The sequence below is a fragment of the Monodelphis domestica genome, chromosome 1, assembly GCF_027887165.1.
Source record: "Monodelphis domestica isolate mMonDom1 chromosome 1, mMonDom1.pri, whole genome shotgun sequence".
NCBI lineage: Eukaryota > Metazoa > Chordata > Mammalia > Didelphimorphia > Didelphidae > Monodelphis > Monodelphis domestica.
In genome coordinates this window covers 335,464,600-335,485,215 of record NC_077227.1, presented here as the reverse complement: position 1 = coordinate 335,485,215, position 20,616 = coordinate 335,464,600, and the positions used below count along the sequence as shown (strand labels likewise).

The 20,616-nt window shown below is 36.9% G+C and overlaps 2 protein-coding genes across 22 annotated transcripts in view; one reads left to right on the top strand and one right to left on the bottom strand.

Annotated features, from left to right (window-relative positions):
- The window catches only part of FAM13B (family with sequence similarity 13 member B), a 225,297-nt gene extending 212,049 nt beyond the window's left edge, over nucleotides 1–13,248 (top strand). For 11 of the 18 annotated variants that reach the window (XM_056811332.1, XM_056811334.1, XM_056811335.1 and 8 more), the window contains one exon: nucleotides 425–2,817. In XM_056811332.1, the coding sequence (XP_056667310.1) occupies nucleotides 425–614 (190 nt within the window). In that variant the 3' untranslated portion in view covers nucleotides 615–2,817. Of the gene's footprint in view, nucleotides 1–414; nucleotides 2,818–2,858 lie in introns of those variants that run through there. The other 7 variants (XM_001367964.4, XM_007473649.3, XM_007473650.3 and 4 more) reach the window with 2 other exon arrangements.
- Nucleotides 1–20,616, bottom strand: part of PKD2L2 (polycystin 2 like 2, transient receptor potential cation channel) — a 38,548-nt gene that overhangs the window by 2,506 nt on the left and 15,426 nt on the right. For 2 of the 4 annotated variants that reach the window (XM_001375891.5, XM_007473654.3), the window contains 9 exons: nucleotides 15,266–15,436; nucleotides 13,491–13,672; nucleotides 9,612–9,732; nucleotides 8,783–8,884; nucleotides 6,677–6,741; nucleotides 5,747–5,795; nucleotides 5,331–5,443; nucleotides 4,435–4,546; nucleotides 3,646–3,818 (listed from right to left, as the gene is read on the bottom strand). In XM_001375891.5, the coding sequence (XP_001375928.2) occupies nucleotides 4,450–4,546; nucleotides 5,331–5,443; nucleotides 5,747–5,795; nucleotides 6,677–6,741; nucleotides 8,783–8,884; nucleotides 9,612–9,732; nucleotides 13,491–13,672; nucleotides 15,266–15,436 (900 nt within the window). In that variant the 3' untranslated portion in view covers nucleotides 3,646–3,818; nucleotides 4,435–4,449. Of the gene's footprint in view, nucleotides 1–3,645; nucleotides 3,819–4,434; nucleotides 4,547–5,330; nucleotides 5,444–5,746; nucleotides 5,796–6,676; nucleotides 6,742–8,782; nucleotides 8,885–9,611; nucleotides 9,733–13,490; nucleotides 13,673–15,265; nucleotides 15,437–20,616 lie in introns of those variants that run through there. The other 2 variants (XM_007473652.3, XM_007473655.3) reach the window with 2 other exon arrangements.

Below are 20,616 nucleotides of genomic sequence, written 5' to 3'. Positions count from 1 at the left end.
GTCTTGCAAAGTGAAGTAACTTCAGCTGTGTGCAAAGTTTGATTTTTTTTTTCATTAGTGTGGGTCCCATTATGGTGATGTTATAATTCATTAAAATATCCACTTGATATATCTTTTGGGAATTGCTTATTGATATTTATAATACAAGTGCAAAAAGATACATCAAAATCACAATGGTTTAGATATATTCCCTTAGGTGTAGGAATTTACCTTTCTGATATTCTTTTCCTGATGTCCCCTTCCTTCTTATATATTCTTACATCCCCATAGCCACTTGAACTTAGATGTGGTTACTGCAATGTGTTTCTTCTGCTAGAAATCTGGTCTTCCTTTGTGTTTATAGGTTGGAAAGTAAGTAGTTGTTTTCTTGAATGTTATGCTTTTCTTTTCTTTTCTTTTCTTTTTTTTTTTAAGGAATGCTCAGAAAGAGGATCGGACTCCAATGCTTGAGGAGTACAGGGAGTATAAGAAAATTAAAGCCAAACTTAGGCTCCTTGAAGTTCTTATCAGCAAACAAGATTCTTCAAAATCCATATAAAAATGCTCCTTCAAAACATCATAAAAACCAGTTGTATTCCCTGAAGCTACCATCGTGTGTACTGGCTGATGCTTGAGTTCATTTTTTTTTTTGTCATGTGCTATTCAAAGAATCTCATGTGAACTTTATTGTGGTGCCACTACAAAAATATGATCGATGGGCAAGTAGGCCCCTTTTAGGGAGCAAATAAAATGTTCCAAATTAATGGGAAACTATTCTCTCTACCTTTAGCAAACATGCAGTTTCCTTCAGTGTTTTGTATTACAGATACATCCTCTTCCCAAAAGACTATAGAATTTTATCTTTTCAACTTTAAAGAACTTCGGAAATTTACAAGCTTTTTGTTATTCCCAACTTCTTTTTTGCATTACTGAAGAAAAATATGATGTAGATCTTCACACCACACTGAACTACTCTAGTTGCCTTTTTCTTACAGAAAAATTGAGAGAAAAACATAAAAAATGCATTCATATGCAACTGTATTCTGTGTTTTCCTGGAAAACCAAAACCAAACTGAAATTCCTTTCTGAGTCCTGCTGTGGAACAGCTTTCTGTTTAAATCTCACAAAGACATGTGTCACAAAGGTAGTATGTTATCAATCTATGGATTTTTTTTTTTTAACCCCAAGTCAGTGGTCACAGCTCCTGGATGAAGAAAGCAATGGACAGACCAGAAAGTGACCTTCCTTAATGTAATTAAAAAACAAAACAAAACACAGAAAACAACTTGGAAAACTGATTCATTATCACATGCTGCCTACAGGACTTGAGTTACTGTTCATTTTCTCGGTTATTGTTTAACAACTGGTGGTGACATGATTTGCCTTCCCCAACTGATAATGAGAGAACCTTATTACCCATTTCAGCATGTGGGAAATCTGATGGTGCTTAGATTTGTATAGTGCCAGCAGATCCAAACTGGCCTAAATCAGTAACAAAGATTGTTATAGCTGAAGGAAATCTGTTTTTAACAAGGGCTAATATTACTGCATTGTACATGCACCTTAGGGTGGATTTGTGGGTTGTGGAAGTCTTAAAAATTACAAGAAAATCCTACAGTAAGCCAACATCCCTCTCTTCTTCCCCACTACTACCTTCTGTTATCACATTGTTATATTTGTGATGCAGCTAGGAAACAGAAAGCAGTGGTGTACCCTTGTAATGTAAGCCGATCTTTATTTTTTTGTCTGTGCATGGTTCAGCTTTTAAAAAAAAGTCCTCTCAATGTCATTCTGGTGATCATTTTCACTCTGTTGGATGATTATTCGCTTGTTTGTGCTATACAATAACAGCAGTCATTAAAAAGATTCAGGTCAGGCAAAACTTTTAAGTGTTAATTTCTAACTGGTGCTTTTCTGTATGGGTAAGTGTATCAGTTTAACTAGTGCTATATTTTGCATGCAGTGACTTTACATGCATGTTTTCTGACAAGCAAATATTAACACACCTTATTTCATCAAAGACCAAAAAATCCTTTTTTGGGGGGAGGGAGTAACATCATTTGAAGTTGTGGGAAGCATGAATTTCATAGACTTGTTGAAAATGAATAGGATTTAGAGTACTTCAGAGTTCATCTGTGTGTGTAATGCCTCTTTTGTTTTTGGAATTGAATAGTGGACATGTACTAAAACTAGCACTAAAACTAGCCAAGTTCTGATGGTTCAAGGCTATTCGTAAAGGATCTAGAGAAATGAAATTTAAAAGCTAACCCCAGGACCATTTATCTCTTTGATTTGGTTCCATTGTGCAATGTACAGTTCAGTAATTTTTTTTTTCTATCAGTCTGCAGACACGGGTGTGTCCAAACATTGAAACTAATGTGTACTGTATATTGTTGTACATGAATGTTTGTGTTTTATATACCACATGCAAAATGTCAATATGCACTATTTAAATGTTTTAAATAATATATTCCTCCTTTATAATGCTTAAAACTATATGATTCCAATATTTTTATAAGTGAGCGATCTGACTGGTTTCATTTTAAAATTAACAGCTGCTTGTGTTGTTTGTTGTACAGTGTGTTTGGCTGTTTGGTTTAGTAGATAAGCATGGCAGCAGTTATGCTCTTTAAGTGTTGTGTGCCATCCTTGTTGAGCAGTAAGTGGGTAGAATTAAGCATTTTGTGATAAAAGTTTTACTTTGGTACAAGTAAAAACTATATATCTATATACCAGCAATATATAGATATATATTTATATGTCCACTAGATATAATTACATTGCTATATCTGGCACTTCACTGTATAGATTTTTGTAATAAAAATACCTTAATCTTTATTGTCCTAAGTCATTGTAATAGCTTCCTATTTCTTCAACAGGTATTTTAAAAAATGGCAGCCCCTGGAATTCCTTTGGCATATAATGTCCTCGAGGAGACATGAAGCTCTGGCACAGTTTATTCTTGGTTCAATAAGCCAGACCTAGAATTGTGGGAGCAGGATTGGTGCCTTAAGCAAATAATGGTTACAATTAAGAAATAAAGAATTTGACTTGGAAGTTCAAAAGAACTGTCCTTAATTAATCTGGAAGTTTTAGATGATGGTGCTGTTTAACAGCTGTAAAAATGATAACTTCAAAGTGGTAGCTAGTCTAGTGATTGTTTTGGGAGAGCTATTTGTGTGGGCTGTCACAAAATCCTTGTTTGGGAGTATACATTTCCTTATGACTTTAGAAAATAATTCTATTGCCATGTTTTACATCCAACTCACTACAGGATACAGAATTGCCCACATATCCTAAGTCTTCTACCCTCTCTACCTTCTCTCCATTACCTACAAAATTCAGTGCATGTTTAGCTTTGAAAGCAGTTTATTCAACAAAAGAGGAAACGAAGAGCTTTGAAAAGTAGTCCTGTGTAAACTCTGCCCAAATGAATTTCTAGGTTTGGAAGAATTTTTGAAGTTTATAGTTAGTTGTTCATACGATTCACCCTTTTAAATATACTGTAACAAACTAATTTGGAGGCTTGGAATATATCATTAGGTTTCAAAGAATACTGATCAGAATGGGGGAGTATATTACCTGAACACACTAGTTGTGGGGGCAGGAAGCAGAACAATTTTGGAATAGTCAAACCTGCTTTTCAAAAATTGTCACACACAGGTGTCTTTTATATATACAATTTAATATTTTTGAGACATAGCATTGAAGTGTTCTCAAAATATTCACACTGCCATGAAAACATGCTGGTTTAAACTTGTGTTTGCCTGGAGATTCATCAAATTGTAAAATGTGGCCAAGTTACTTATATAGGAAGTATCTGGTTGCTTGCTAAAGTCCTAAGCATTAAGAAGTAAATACATGAGATCAGTAGCTTAAAAAAATACTAGTAACATGTTATAACTGAAAAAGAATTGCATTGGCTTATAGTGACTATGCCTGGGGAAAAAAGCTTAAACTTTCTGGCTGCTCCTTCCTATTTCAAAAACTAGACTCTTAGTATTTTCTCTTTGTAACTTTCCTTTCCACACTGACCCCTTTAAAGATAATAAAAGACTTTGAGGATAACAACAACTTTGAGGTTTGGAATGCACTTTGCATATTTTATGTCATTCAGTCCATATTCAACTCTATGAAGTTGGTATTGCTACCATCTTACAGATAAGAAAACTTGAGTGTGAGAAGGTTTAAGTGACTTGCCCAGAGTCACAAAGCTTGTATGTGAAGCAGTCATTTCACATGAGATCTTCCAAAAAGCTCTGCAACCTTGCCCTAACATTTGGCAAAACCTTCTACCTTGGAAGTGTTATTGAAGGACCTGGTTATATAGGACAAGGACTTCAACAGCCAGACGATAAGGTTTTTAGAAGAATTTTTAGAAGAATTCAGATTGAAGGGGGTTAAAGGTTGGGATGCAATAAAATGACAAAATAATGTGGCATAATTTGATCTCACCTTTGCTTGCACATCTCATGTTTGTGTTGCAGTTATCCTTTTCATCACTCTGTTTAATTTTGTACTGACATAGTGCAATTCCTTCTCTAGTTCCAGTGAAAATAAGAAGAGTCTAATATAGAATTTTAAAGAAGAGTATATAGTTAGGTGACTTGAATCATTACTTTAAGAAAGTTCATACAGCCCATACCTGATAGACATCTTTGATAGAAATGAATATTGAAGCTATATTGAGTGGATGCAGGACACCTGAGCTCTGATAGTTGCCAAGTTATTACCCAAAGCATTTTCAGAGCTGGAAGGAATCTTGAGAGTATTTAAAACTAATCATCAATATGAACAGGAAGGAAATAGGACCTTAAGCTAGGGCTAGGTAATCTGGTTTCTTGGTGTTTCAGTCAAGTGCTCTGCCCATATCACTCTTTAGGAATTGTAATGATGCTTGTTCGAGTTGATTATACTACAATCCTAATGAAGTGAAAGGATTGAAAATGATCCTAAACTTTGACCATTGATTAGTCTATAAGGGTCTCTTTTCAATAGAAATAATTGAATGACCAAGCCCTTTGGAAGATAATTAATTGGTAGAGTGTATGTAATATGTGTAAATGCAACTTTTAGGGACTTCCCAATTAAAAAATACGCTTTGACCAAGTCTTAGCTACCTTTTATAAACCATGGGTAATTTTTGCTTTAGCTCATTGTAAAATAGGATTAGAGATTGTGCTGAATATCAAAAAAATTAGGATTCCATTAAAATCTAAGAAGGAAAAAATATTTTGAGGTTCCTACCTTATCATTGCCACACTATCTTTGTACCACATTACCACATTAAAGGACATTAACAAGTCCTTTGGTTCACTAGAAATTCTATAAAGTACAAAGAGTTCGCTTACTCTCGAAATTCTTGTTGTGTGACAGTCTGATAAGCATCTGCGATATCGGAATAATAATACTTTTGCTCAAGTCTTTCTTTCCATTTTTTCATCTCCTTTGCACTTTCAATTTCCTTGTCAAGTTAAAGAAAACTATGTGTTGAAACTTTTATATACAAACCAGCTTTTTTCATATGCATGGCATGAATATACATTTGAGAGGTAATTCTGCTGCTTACAGTAGGGCACCTGGAAGCCAAACTTTAAGATAGATTGTAAACATTGGTACATAGCCATTTTGGGGTGGGCTGGGGGGCAACACTAGCTCCCAAAACTTTTTCAACCAGGATTTTTTTCTTTTCAGTTAAGACTACCAGAATTATAGATGTTTTATTACTATACCACCACTATAGATGTTTATGAAAAATAAGTCCTACATCTTGATCAAAGCCTCTTCTGGTCTGGACAGCTTCAGCTTTCTTTTTCCTGTTCATATAAAATGGAGAAATAGAGGGTCATAAAATGGTAAACCATAACTGCCTAGAAAGGTAGGATGATAGTCTTACTGCTACCAAGAAATAGTTTTATAGTGAGAATAAAATGTTCACTTGTCTGTTCAAATCTGTGCAAATTAATATAGTAATTCTTTAGGAAATGAAGCAAATGATAGCATTTGAAGTATCATTCTCTCTCTCTCTCTCTCTCTCTCTCACACACACACACACACACACACACACACACACACACACACACACTTATTTCCTATTGTCAGAGACCTTGGGCTATGGAAGTTTCATATGCTGCAAATGGGTCAGTTGCTATGAAACAAGGCAATTTATGTTTCTTTTAAACCCTTACTTTCAGTCTTAGAATGATTCCAAGGGGTAAGTGACTAGGCAGTTGGAGTGAAGTGACTTGCCCAGAGTCACACAGTCATGAAGTGTCTGAGACCAGATTTGAACCCCGGACCTCTGGTCCCCAGACCTGGCTTTTTTTTTTTTAAACCCTTACCTTCAGTCTTGGAGTCAATACTGAAGATTGGTTCCAAGGCAGAAGAGTGGTAAAGGCTAGGCAATGGGGGTCAAGTGACTTGCCCAGGGTCACACAGCTGGGAAGTGTCTGAGGCCAGATTTGAACCTGGAACTTCTCATCTCAAGGCCTGACTTTCAATCCACTGAATCACTAAACTAAAATTAACTTTGTTTTGGGAACTTCTGGATGTAACACCTGGAAGTTGGAAATCTGTAATTGGTTGTTCCTCAGCTTTTGGTTCATTTATCCCAGCAGTGAAAAACCCTTGTAAGTTACTACTTAAAAGTTAAACATGAACAAATCTAAAAGATAAAGAACACTATAAAGAGTCTTACACTTCACTTTTTGGTTTTTTGGGGGTTTTCTTTAATTTCAATTTCTCCACAGTCTTGGTATAGCCCTGAATATAAGAGAATTTGAGGTTAAAAAAAATATGCCCTCACAGTCTTTAACAATTATATAAAACTTCTGAAATGGTTTTACTGTTAACTCTCCTTATGGAAAAATAAAAATATAATAGAGCCCTTATCTCTTACCAATTACATGTTTGTCTCCCTTCTTCCCTATCCCCTCTGGAGCTGGCAAGCAATTTGAAATGAGTTATACGTTTCCATATTCATTTTTATAAGTGAACAATCTTATTAAGCCAAAACCTTAAAACAAACTCAGGTGAAAAATCATATGTTTTCATTTGCATTCCTACTGTTTAACAGTTCTTTCTCTGGAGCTGGATAACATTCTTTTTCACAAGTCCCTCAGAAGGGTCCTGGATCATTGTATTGCTGTTAATAGTGGCTGATACTACCCTGAATTCCCTATCCTGTCTTGCTGTCTGGCTGCCCTGCTGCTCTGCTATCCTGTTGTCCTGCTGCTTTGCTGATCTGTTGTTATCTACTGTAGTTCCTGGTGATCCGGAACCATCTGGCATCTGATTGTGAGACCAGACCATGGACCTTTTTGGATCTAGGACCTTCCCTGTGCCCTCTTTCAGGCTTACACAGACCCTTTCCTTAAAATCAGCTAGTTTAGCCAAGATCAGGAACTGGGATTTTAGGCAGTGAGGAGAGGATTAGAGTAGGGAAAAATCACTCTGAAGAAATCTTGGGGTATTAGGAAATTAGCTTCAAGTTATCCCTTTTCCTTCTACCTTATTCTTTTTTTTATTAAAACCTACTTTCCCATTTCACTGAGTGATCTGTGTGTGTTATCTCAGACCAGGCTTTGCCTGGCTGGGTTTTGTTGGCCTTCCCAAACCACAGATAATCTTCTGATAATCTTCTGATACTGGTCTAACATAATTCATCCCTATATATCCCAAACTCCCTTTCCCTTTTTACAGTAGCCAAGTCTATCACTGATGATCATCCCACAATATTGCAGTTACAGTGTACAGTGTTCTCCTGGTTCTGCTTATTTCACTCATTATCAGTTTATGATAGGCCCTTTCTGAAATCATCCAGTTCATCATTCCTTTTAGCACAATAGTATTCCATCACCATCATATACCACAATTTGTTCAGTCATTCCCCAATTGAAGGGCATCCCTTTAGTTACCATTCTTTGCCATCACAAAAAGAGCAGCTATAAATATTTTTGTACAAATGGATCCTTTCCCATTTTATCTCTTTCGGATACAGACCTAGTACTGGATCAAAGGGTTTGCATTCTTTTATAGCCCTTATCTAATAATCATCCCTGTCTTCTGTTGCCTTTCACACTATGGCAGTGAAATACTAAGTGGTGGTTGAAGATTGAGGGTATAAATGGACCTTTTACAGGAAAGTTTTTGATTTTTAAAAAACCTAATACATTATTTTTAGTTACATTATGGTTATTACGATTGTGCCATGGAATTTTACCAAAAAATTCTCATGTAATATTTAAATTTATATATTGAACTGCTTCTGTGGTATCTTATTAACAAATAATAGCATTTCTATCATCTCATGATAATCTATCATTTTCCACCATACCATACCATCCTCCTACTGAATAAGTACTTTCCAATGGAGGAAAATTAAGGCCAGGGGGCTTGTGGGTAGAGTCATCTCTAGTCTGCAACCCAATATCAACAGTTTGTACTTTTCTGCAGTGTTACAGCAATGTTACAAAGTGTACCAATGGGTATCATTTAAATCACAACATGTTAAAGTTGATAGAAGCACATTTGACGCCCCCCCCAAAAATACAAGGAGTTAAGATTTCTTTTTTCATTGGCTCTGCCTATCGGTTTGGCAATTACTATGAACTTTGTGTCCCTGTGAGAATTAGGAAAATTTCACTATACTAACTTCAGTGAAGTGGCACAGACAATATTACAAGGGACAATATGAAAAAATAAAACATTGAGACCAGTGGTTAATGGATATCCAAACTAAGGTAAAATAAATCCAGTAAGATTTTGATCCTATGACCTTACTAAAGAAGCTAATTTTACTTACTGCTTTGATTTGATCTGCTAACGCAGATCGTGGCATTCTACCAATGGAATAGTCAGCTTTCACTTCTGAATAGGCGTCATTAATAATTGCCAAGAACATGTTCTGTGGAGAAGTATTCCAAGAAATTAGTAAATTCTAGTTGAATGAGCTTGACAAAGGCTCATTTTAGTAAGTTGGAAACAAGAAATGTCTTAATATCTGATATTAAGAGGGGACTAATGGGTGAAAAGAAAAGTCTGCAGTTATGGAAAGAGAAATCCTTTTCATTGAAGAGGGTTTTCTATAACGGTGTCATTAATGTACTTGGTACAGGCCTTATTGGGATGGATGCTTTCTGGCAGATTTAAGGAAATGCTTTCCTCTTGGAACGTGCTTGTGATCTGTTCTTGAGGATTTCTAGAGCTTTTGAGCTTGCATTTTGATCCTTTAGGTCCGTGACTGCTTAAGAGTGTGAAGAGCCCAGGTTGTGCATGTCACTGTTGTATCTGCTAACTTTTTGAACTTCTAGGGGCTCTCACAAAAACCATAAAGAATACTCAGAGATTCCAATGGTAAGATTAATATAGTCTTTCCTAGAACTCAAATAATACTTTTAGGTTATCATTTATTCCTTTCCCCTTTAAGAAAAGTATCTGGCTTGAGGAGGTTATTTGATTTTCTTTAGGTCAATCAATTTCTGACTTTCTACAATGCAGTGAGCAATTTCTAAGGCAATGGACCCATGAAAAAATTAATTGCATTTTTTTTTTCAGAATTAAGGGTTTCATAATTTTTCTCTCTCTGCAAGCTTTTGGAGTCCCATGACAGACTGCACAGTTAGCACTCTTACCAGCAAGACAAAGAATACAAAGAATATGAAAGTGATGAAGTAAGCAGGTCCCAGCACCCAGTTGGCCTTTTCAATGTTGGCAAAATTAAAATCTCCCAGAACAATTCGAAACTGTGTAAATCTTAAAAAGAAAGAAAAACATTAGGAAAAAAAGGAATTCCAACCATCTCATCAAAACAAAACTGGAGGCTGCTACTATCTTAAAGTGTTCTAGTTGCACAAAATATGTGATTTGGGTAAAGTAAGGAATTAGATCTCAGAGCCTGCTTACTCTTAACCACTGAACTGGCAGGATAGGGGAGAAGGATAGGAAGGAGCAGTACAAGCCTGAAAGGGTGACCCTAAAGAAGAAGAAACTCGGAATATAACCTGTGGAAATGTGGTATTGGAATTTTGAAGCCTTGGACCTGGAGAAATTTTTTTTTTTATGACCTACTTTTTAATTGGCCAAGGCCTCAGTGACTCCATTTCCCACCATTCCCTTCTAAAGTACAGTAATGCAGTTTTCTGATGCTCCAGGTTTTACATCAAGTAGTCTTGCCATGTTCCTGGGCTCTTGAACTCTAAACTTTTTGGCTTCTTGGTATGATGTCATTTGCATTTATTCCTTTTCTTTGCCTTGTCTTAGTAAAATGGGCACTATAGATCTTTACCATCTACTGGTACCCATTTACAGCTATTTTCTTCCTTGTAGATGCTGTGCTGACATAAGTCTAGAAACTAACTACGTAAAATTCCTTCTTTAATGCATTTAGAAATGTCAAAATAATTTTCATATTCTCTTTCTGTAGGCAGAAAAGGCAAAGAGAGGTTTATAGTCCTAACAATTAGCAAGGTGCTTTTTATTTTATTCATTTTTCCATTCCTTCTTAACAAGACTAGAGCCAAAATAAGGTTAGGCATTCCTAACTTTAAACTCCATTTTCTGTTTACTATAAACATATGCTTGCTGCATTCTGTATAAGAGGATTGAACTAGAGTATTTCAAAGTTCATTTTTTTTTTCTCAAACAGCTTATGTAAATAACTTGTTGCTGAGGCTCAGCATTTGTGGATGTCAAATTTTCTAGTGATATCAGGAATGTAATATATATGTTTGTGTATTGCACATAGATTTAATTTTAGAAAGAAGTTTTTCCATGGCGTTCTGATAGTCTTTGTCAAATAACAGAGACGTTTTCTTATCAACCAGAAGACAAAGTTGAGGATCAGCAATAGTGGAAGAATGAAATATATTCACTAAGGACATTTGGAGTTGCAGAACACTACAGGTTTTAATGTCCCCTATCTCTAGGTTGGATTTGTCTGGAATCATTCAGCAAGCCTTTATTAAACTTCTACTATGTGCCAAGTATTGAATTGCCCTTGACAAAGGATTGATTCTGTTTTTAAGACTGTTGATTAAAGCTTCTATACAAAGCAGGGAAAGAAGCTGAGCAAGATAAGTCAGAGAAATCAATCCTCAAAATTATTTTTCTCTTTGGCCTAGGAGGGTAAGAAACTGCCACTATTTCCTCCTGCCCTTGGGGTACATGTTTTTATTTTATTTTTTTAAACCCTTACCTTTCATCTTGGAGTCAATACTGTGTATTGGTTCCAAGGCAGAAGAGTGGTAAGGGAGGGCTAGGCAATGGGGGTTAAGTGACTTGCCCAGGGTCACACAGCTGGGAAGTGTCTGAGGCTAGATTTGAATCTAGGACCTCCTGTCTCTAGACCTGACTCTCAATCCACTGAGCCCAGCTGCCCAGGGTACATGTTTTTAGAGAGAAGAATGGTCATGGTTTTCATTCTTCAGTCTCTTCCGAAATATTCTCAACTGAAACTATCATCTAGAACTCTCACTTCAGGTGGAAATACTCTGACTATATGCAGAGCAGAGCAAAACCAAATAATGAGAACTGGATTGATAAATGGGAGGAAGCTCATAGGGTCAGAGGAATCAAAACAGCAGCTTTTCCCCTCATATGGGTCTCTGGATTATCCAAACTACTGTAGCACCTCCCTAGGGAGGATTATTAAAAATATACTATGACCGTATATGTTGGAAATGATGCTAGACAGAATCTAACCCAGTTCATTTTGAGGATTAGGAAACTGACCCTCAAAGAATTGAGGTAATTTGCTCAATGATGCCTACCTAGCAAGTGTCAAGTCAAAACTTGAATCCTAATTGCCAGGTTTCCGGTCTAGTGTCTACATCATGCTATTACAAGCACACACTGCCTAAAATTATTAGTTGGTTCCATGAAAGTATTAAGCAAAGCTGTTTATAGTGAACCAGAGCAGACTAGGGACAGAGTTAAATAGGAGGGTAGCTATGTCTTTTTTTTTTTATATAAAAAGCCTTACCTTCCGTCTTGGAGTCAATACTGTGTATTGGCTCCAAGGCAGAAGAGCGGTAAGGGCTAGGCAATGGGGGTCAAGTGACTTGCCCAGGGTCATACAGCTAGGAAGTGTCTGAGGCCAGATTTGAACCCAGGACCTCCCATCTCTAGGCCTGGCTCTCAATCCACTGAGCTACCCAGCTGCCCCCGTAGCTATGTCTTAATGACATTGCAAGAGTATTGTTTGGGGAAAATATTAAATGAAGTATGCTTATAATTAAAAAAGTTATTCAAGATTTCTATAAGGATCCCATTTCAATTATATCCAGGAACTATGGGGTGGGGGTGGGGGAAATGGTAGTGTAGTCTTAAGATAGTTCCATTTATTTGAATTTTCTTAAGCTGGTAGATTTTAAACAATAAACAACTTCCTGGGGGGGGAAATGTGTACAAATCAATTTAAAAAAACATAGCGGATCCTATTTTAAGGATCAAAAGGAAACTTGTGTTTTAACAAAACACTGGATTTAATCCTTTTGTAAGGATTTCGATTCAAATAGCATTTCCTAAGGAAGGCACTGTACCAAGGTGATGGGGATGCAAGACAAAAGTAAACTACTTTCAGGGAGCTGACATTCTGCCAGGGGCGTGTAATATTTACACAAATACATATGTGTCATAGGAAATGGCACATGAGCTAAGTTTCTAAGGAAGCTCAGCATTATCTGAGGCAGAGGCGAGGAGGGGTTATATTTCCAGACCTGGGGATCAATTTAATTTGTGCCAAGGCAGAGAGCAGCAGGAAACTGGATCTGAGGGACCAGCCAGTAGACCAGTTTGCCTGGAAGAACACAAAAGCATGTATTTCATTGCTTTTGAAGTTGTGGACATTCTCTAGCTCTTGCCTGATCCTGGCTGATTTGGTTATTTAAAATGGGTTTAAGTAGAAGTTAGGCAAGTTGAACGCAAGTGAGCATGGCATAAGGATTCCAAAATGACTGCAGGAAAAACCTCTTAGTTCTTCTTCCTGGGGAATGTGTTTTCCTAGAAACTCTTTCTGACAATTTTATTCATTTTGCATCCAAAACACTGGGCTAGGCACTGACAAAGGGGATTTAAATAAAATAGAATTCCTGTCTTCCTAGAACTGGTCTCACAAAGGCCCAATACCTGGATCAGCCTCCTCCTCTCTAAAATGAGGTAGCTAATATATTATCTCACAGGGTTGTTGTGAGAAAAGTACAATGTAAACTTTAATATGTTATCAAAATGGGTATACCAATAAACCTGGTTGTCACCTGAAAATAAATTTAATATTCTTGACTGTAAATTTTTGGGAACAGTAACTACATCCTGGAGTCCTGCATAGTTATATGCTATTTCTGAGGTTATTTAGTGGTTATTCAGCTAGACATTATATGTTATAAAGCTGAAGTTAGAGGACTTAAGACTTCAGCACAACCACCACCCACAAAAAAATACCAGAAGTTTTTAGACCTTTATACCCTCCCAGAAACAATAAATTGAATATATTTACTCTGTTAAAATGAGCTTACACAGAATTCTGAAAAGTGGAAAAGTCGTCAACCTGTGATCCAAAAACAAGATATCCTAACTGGGCATACGCAAAGAATATTATAAAAAACATGATGGCAAATGCTATGATATCTTTGATACAACGGGAGAGAGTTGTTGACAGCTGAGACATTGTCTCATTAAAGCTTATGAATTTGAATATCTGAAAGAGAAGAGAATAGTTTGGGATGGGAGAGAGCACCAAAGACTATAACTTAAAACAAAAAGTCTAATCAGTTCTATGGGAAGTTTGCCTTTTAAATTGAGGATGAGCTTACAGGAAGGACTTGCTAGTGACAATACCCTCTCAGGGTGTAGATAATGGATAACTTGGCGACATTTCATACTTCTATATTGTGTCCCCCACTAGGTTCATAAATTCCATGAGGAGACAAGACTTTCTGTTCCTTTTATATTTCCTCATGATACCTACACGTCAGCGGTACATTTTCTTTTGACACACTTGTGCTTATCTTGGCAATAGGAGTCAAGGTCTTTGGTAAGATAAAGGGAACCTAGTAGGAATAAAACTGGGTTTGTATTACAAGATTTAAAGAGTTTGGCCAAAAGCATGATTTTCTTAGTGAAAAAGAATTTGAAAGTGAGCTGTCAGCATTGTGTTAGAAACTGTTCAAAGAAGTGTTGGTTTTAAGGAGGGATAAGCTGCTGTACATTGTATGATTTGATTTTTCAGCAGGTACTAAATGAATATTTCATTTCTACAACTAAACTTAGTTTTCCTGCTTTTTTTTTTTTGAGTCTCACCCTTGAAAAAATAAAAATGAATAATGCTAGGGAAATTTTAAACTTAGGGGAGACAACTGGCTGAGAATCACGTTCTTTCAAAAATTAGTCTGTTTTTCAGAGATATTTGTCTTTAAAGGAGAACTTTTCTTCCATGAATCTCCACTACCTATTCTCTCCTCTTCTAGTTCTGCATGCCACAGAATGCTGTTCATCTGTGATACTTAACTTTGGCTTCTATTCATGACTTACCAGAAGACGAAATGGATGGAGTTTATGTGGAATATATTTATTTGGCTCTGGCTAGTTTCTTAAATTTCTTCCTCCCCTGTCTCTCTGACAAGCCAAGCAGGGCCTATTTTGGTGCTATTGGGTTATTTAATTGATTTGGGGAGATAAAGATGTCAAGAAATAAGTGAATCTGAATTGGGAAGAGAATCTGAATTTGTAGAGGGAAGACAGTTGAATGCAAATGCTTTTTCAGAATTGAGTTGTTTTAAGTAAGTAATACTCAATTCCTTAGAACCAAAAGAGGCCTTAGAGATTGTCTAATTTAATCCTCTTTTGTAAATTTTAATTTTTACCAAGGAGAAAACTGATATTCATGTAGGAGAAGTGACTCATTCAGTGACAGAAACACAAGGAGCCAGTGGCAGAGCCTTTGCCAGACCTCCAGGTTCCTGACTTCTAGTACAATGCATTTTCCAGAAATTAGACCACACGAGGGAGCTTCAGACATTCTACTAACTAACTTTAATCCTTGGAATTGTCCCAGAAAGAAGGGAAAGTCTTAATTTTTTAGATTAAAAAAAAACAATTAAAATTTGCTTTTAATTTTGGACAGAGGCTAGTTATAGGGATCTAATTTCTCTAAATTGTATTCAAGCTAAGTTAGAGGCCAATCTACCTCTGAGTTTTAACATGAGAATGTTGTTTTCTTCAGGACTTTTGGGTCATAAAACTATAGTTATTTAGCAATGATTTAGAAACTGGTAGAATAAACTATGAATACCTTAATCCATGCAAAGAAGATATTAATAGCAATTATATCATTGTAAAGAATTTGCCAGAATGCAAGAAAATAGAAGTCTGCATATTCCTTGTTTTTTCCTAATAGATGGCCAAGTAAGAGGGTTGCTTTGGATGTACGGAGTATATTGACTGAAATGGCCAAAAAAGATAGCTAAATAGGAAAATAAAAATAATTAGATGAGAATTTCCAACCTCAAATCCATTGCAGTGCATATTTTAAATATGAACTCTATAAATGTCTAGAAATCCAATACCATAACATTTAAAGGGAAGGAAGAGGATGAAAGGAAGCAATTGTTTAAATAAGGGTTTCCCAAACACACACGCACACCTCTTACGCGTACTCTGGCCTTACCTTCTTCCTTTCATAATTTTGAGTCTCTAGATTATATACCCAGTTTAACTATCCACTGTCTTGTGCCACTGAATTCCTTGCCCTCCTGTTATTGTGCACAATTTGTTCATCTTTAACCTTAGGTTACCCTATACTATTCATTTTTTCAGTTCCTACTGCCAATATTTGGAGACTGCCAGAGAAAGTCGCATAACCATTTATATGGGTCAACTAGAAATTTAGATGATCTAAACTGGTCCCTCATTGCTACACGGAAATCCTTTCTTAACTATTACTCTCCCCTTACCCTGTTCTAAATCTTCTGAAGTTCCCTTTGCCACTCCTCATTTTCTATCTGTCTAATTAATTCCTAAGAAAAGACCATCAGTAAAATTCCCTTATCTCCTATCCTCATCTTAGGAGTTGTTTTAAGTAAGTTGTTTTCTGCATCTTCTGTTCTCTCATTCTCTTCTGCAGAGGAAGAAATGGCTCCTTTTCTTCTTTTTTTTTTTTTTAAAGCTAAAGCTACCTCCTTTCTACTGGAGTCCTCCATTATTTCCCTCAGGTTTCTCTGGTATGGCAACCACTCTCTCTCTCACACACACACATATCTGTGTATATACAAAATACGTATATATAAGCTACTTAAAGCTTTACATATGCAATTCATATACACACATGTAAGGATGTTTCAAAAGTTGCATATTTTAGATCCATATTTATGTCCCTGTGTAGGGACATATAATGATTTTGAAAAGCATTAGTAGAGTTTTAATATACTTTTTAGAAATACATATGTGTAAGATATTTTAAATCACAACTACATTAACTTTTAGAAAACCATATATATTACACAAACTCATACATATGAGTTTTAGAAACCCCTGCATATGTGTATATGTATGTATGTATATGATCTAGAATTCCCAATATATGTTCATGTATACACATACACATATAGGAAAATGTTAAATATATTTATACATATACACATATGCACATATATATAGAGAGAATTCTAAAGTCATGTGTGTCTGTGTCTGTTATACGCATGGTTCCTTCTGGCTACCTAAAAACATGCTCAGATGTCCCCCATCTCTCCATCCTTCAGGGGAAAAGAAAGCAAACTTTCACTTGAAGAAGGTCTAGCCAATTATTTCCTCAAGTTCCTGCCTATCTTCCTTTTCATAGCCAACCTCCTGGAAAATTGTCTAGAGTCTTTGTTTCTACTTCGTGACAGTCCACTGGCTTCTAAACCACTATCAATGGGACACCATATTGAACTCTCAAGTGGCACCACCAGGGATCTCGTGATTGCTAAATTCCTTAATTTCTCAGTTCTCTAGTTTGACTTTACTGAAGCTTTTAACATGGAAGACCATGCATTTCTTATGACACTGTTCTTTCAGAGATCTCTTACTTCTTTGTTCCTTTTCAATCTCCTTCACAAAATAGGAGAATCTCAGAGTTCAAAGGGCTGGCAAAGATAATCTGTCTCAAACTGAACAAGAATAAGAATCTCTTCAACAGCCCAGAAATTGGTCATATTTCATTTGTTGAGGGGAATCAAATTCCTGAGATAGCAGCACATTCCACTTTAGGATATAGCACTAATTCTTAGGAAGATTTTCCTGACATTGATTCTAAAACTGTGCTCTTCAGCTTCTACCCAGTATTCCCCCATTCAGTGAAATAAAGCCAAATTAAAAAAAAAATCGGAATTTCTTCTCCCTCTGATAGCCCTTTCAATATTTGAAGATAATGGTAATTTCCAACCTACCTCTAAGTCTTCTCTTCCCCAAGATAAACGTTCAATTCAGTTAAACATTTCTTAAGCACCTGCTTTGTGCCAGACAATGTGCTTAGTTAACATTTTCAGTTTTCTTCAGCAATCTATTTGGCATGATTTTGGGGTTTATTACCATGTTGGCAACTCTTCTCTGGCCATATTTGAATTTTTCAATGTCCTTTCTAAAAAGTGGAGCCCAGAACTAGACACCATACTACAGAAAATGATGATGATAAGTCACACTTATATTACACTTTAAGGTTTACAGAGATATCATCTGACCAAGGCAGGGAAACTATCACTTTCCTCGTTATTGAGGTAAAGTGCCTTTCAAAGAAGGCTAAGATCACATTAGCCTTTTCTCGTCATATTACACTTTTTAACTTTTACTGAGTTTGTAGACTATTAAAATCCTCCACATCTTATTCACATAAATTGCTATCAAGTCACATTTCCCTCATCTTGTACTTTTGAAGTTGATTTTTGAGTCTATTAACTTTATCTCTATTAAGTGACATCTTATTACATTCAGTCCAATGTTCGAGCCTGCCAAGATCTTTTTGAATCCTGACTCAGTCAGCCAATATGTTAAGTTTTTATATGCCATTCTGACCTTTGTCCAAGTCATTGAGAAAAAATGAAATAGTACACAGCCAAGAACAGATCTCTGGGAGCATTCCACTAGAGAACTCGTCAAATTGCCATGCAACTATTAATGGTTCCAACGAATTAGTTCTGAATTCTCTTAACTGTACAGCAATCACCCACGTTCTCAACCTTTCCCCCTAAGAATGGGATAAGAGGCTTTAACTTTTCTAACATCTAGACAAACTCTAGCTTCAGAATAGAATAGACCCCAATATTAGCAACAGTATCCATTATCCATGATAATCTTGTCCTAGCACAACAGAGTAGTAGTGGGGAAGGTCCTTGCCAACTCTCTGCCTTGACCTAGTGGAACAGAGTCAGATTTGGGCACAGAGGGGCAATACTTGCCCCATCACAGGAAAGCTGAGTCAGGCCCCAGCAATCGCAGCACAATAGATACTCCTGCCCATTACAGAGAAGGCAAAGTAAGACCCCAGCACTGAGAGTAAAAATGTGCTCAGCCTTAAGGATCTACTTTACCCTAGCATAAGAGGCACAATCATGCCTTATGGGAAGCATAGGCAGGTTGGGAGGTGATTAGAATATTGCTATTCTCTGGAGCATTGATTTTCTCTTTCCAAATAAATCACTAAAAGAATTTTAATCACCTAGGGGAGGACTCTTCCATATGCTCAGGGCCCAGGAAAACGACATTGACCTCAGACATGGGATGGGGTTGCTGTTTAAGTAGGGGATATGAGATCTATTTATCATCCTCATGTGCAGCCCAGTATAGTTTTGTTGTAGGTTTCTGGGATACTGCATATGTGTTAGGGATAGTGACTATAGATGGGTATGGGGATCAACTGACCATTTCTCTGAGGGGACCACCTATTCCCTGGCCCTGGATTTCTCCCAAGAGGCCCTGGTTCTCAGTTGAGGCTAATGAAATCTTTACAAAGTTGTTCCTTACCCCCCCCCCCAACCCCAAGGAAACATCACAACAGTCTAGCACAATACAAGTAGTAGTGATTGAGTACTTAAATTGTTCTGGCATCTGTTAGAGCTCTTCTCCTCTACCTTAAAAGGAAATGACTACTCCATCTTGGAATTAAAGAGGGAAAGGAGTGTTGAAATAGTCTGATACAAATTCTAGACTTTTGGAGGAAAGATTTTAAGGAGTCCAGAGGAGGGATAAAGGATCTCGGGGGAATGGGAAGATGTCAGGAATGAAATTCTGAAGACACAGTGAAAAATCCCAATGAGGAGGATAAAAGTGTTGTAGCCTAGGCAGTCAACAGGCATTTATTGAAGTGTCTGCTGTGTGCCAGGTACTGTGTTAAGCACTTAAGATACAAAGGCAAAAAGTCCTTGCTCTTGAGGAGCTCATAGTCTAATGGGGCAGACAGTAGGCAAATGACTATGTACAAACAAGATATAAAGAGGAAAAGATGGAAATAATCAACAGATGAAAGCCAATCACATTAAGATGGATCAGGGAAAGGCTTATTATAGAAGATAGGATTTTAGCCGAGACTTGAAAGGGCAGGAGAGAGAGAGTGAGACAAGGAAGAGAATTCTAGATATAAGGAAAAGCCAGAGGATGCCCCAAGTTAGGAGATGGAATGCTTGGTTAAGAACAGCAAGGAGGCCAGTGTCACTGGGAGTATGGTGTAGGAAAATTGAAAAGGTCTGAGGGAGCCAGTTTAGAAAAGTCTTTAAGTCCTAGGATTTAAAATTTGATCATGGAGGAGATAGGGAGCCAATGAAATGACTGAATAGGGAGGGAAAAGGGGACATGATCAGATCTGTGATTTAGGAAACTCATTTTGAGAGCTGAGTGGCAATGGATTGGAGAGGAAAGAGGAAAGAGACTTGAAACCAACGAGCCAGACTATTGCAGTAGTCCAGGCATGAATTGATGAGAACCTGCTCCAGAGTGGTGGCAGTGTAAGAGGAGAGAAAAGCCTGCTTGGGGAGGTTTTATGAGGGTGGAATCAAAAGAATTTGGCAACAGATAAGATATGATGGTGGAATGAGAGTGAGGAGGAGTCAAGGGTGAAACACAGATTGCAAGTCTGGGAAACTGGGAAGATGATTTCCCCAACAAAAGAGAAATGAAAAGGGGAAGGTTTGGGGAGAAAGCTGACAAGTTCAGTTTTATGCATATTAAGTTTGAGAAGCCCAAGGGATAGCTAATTCAAGATATTTGATAGGTAGTTGGGAGATGCAAGTGGTATAGGGTGCGGGGTTGGGAGGGTATAATGAAATTAGGATTGGACATGAAGATCTGGGAATCATAGAAATATTAACTAAATCCATGGGAGTGATGACGTCTAAGTGAAAACTAAGTGAAACAGTATATCAATCAGAAAAGAGAGCCCAGAACCAACCCTTCAGGGACACCCATGGTTAGTGAACTTGATTTGTGGGCTTGATAAAGAGCCTTCAAAAGAAGTCTGAGAAGGAGTGGTGAGACATGTAGGAAAAGTCATGAAGACCTAGAGAGAAGAGAGTTTCAGAGAAAAAAGTGATTAACATTGTCAAAGGCTGAGAAGGTCAGGAATGAGGACTGAGAAATGCCATTAAGATTTAATGACTAATGCATCATTGGTAACTT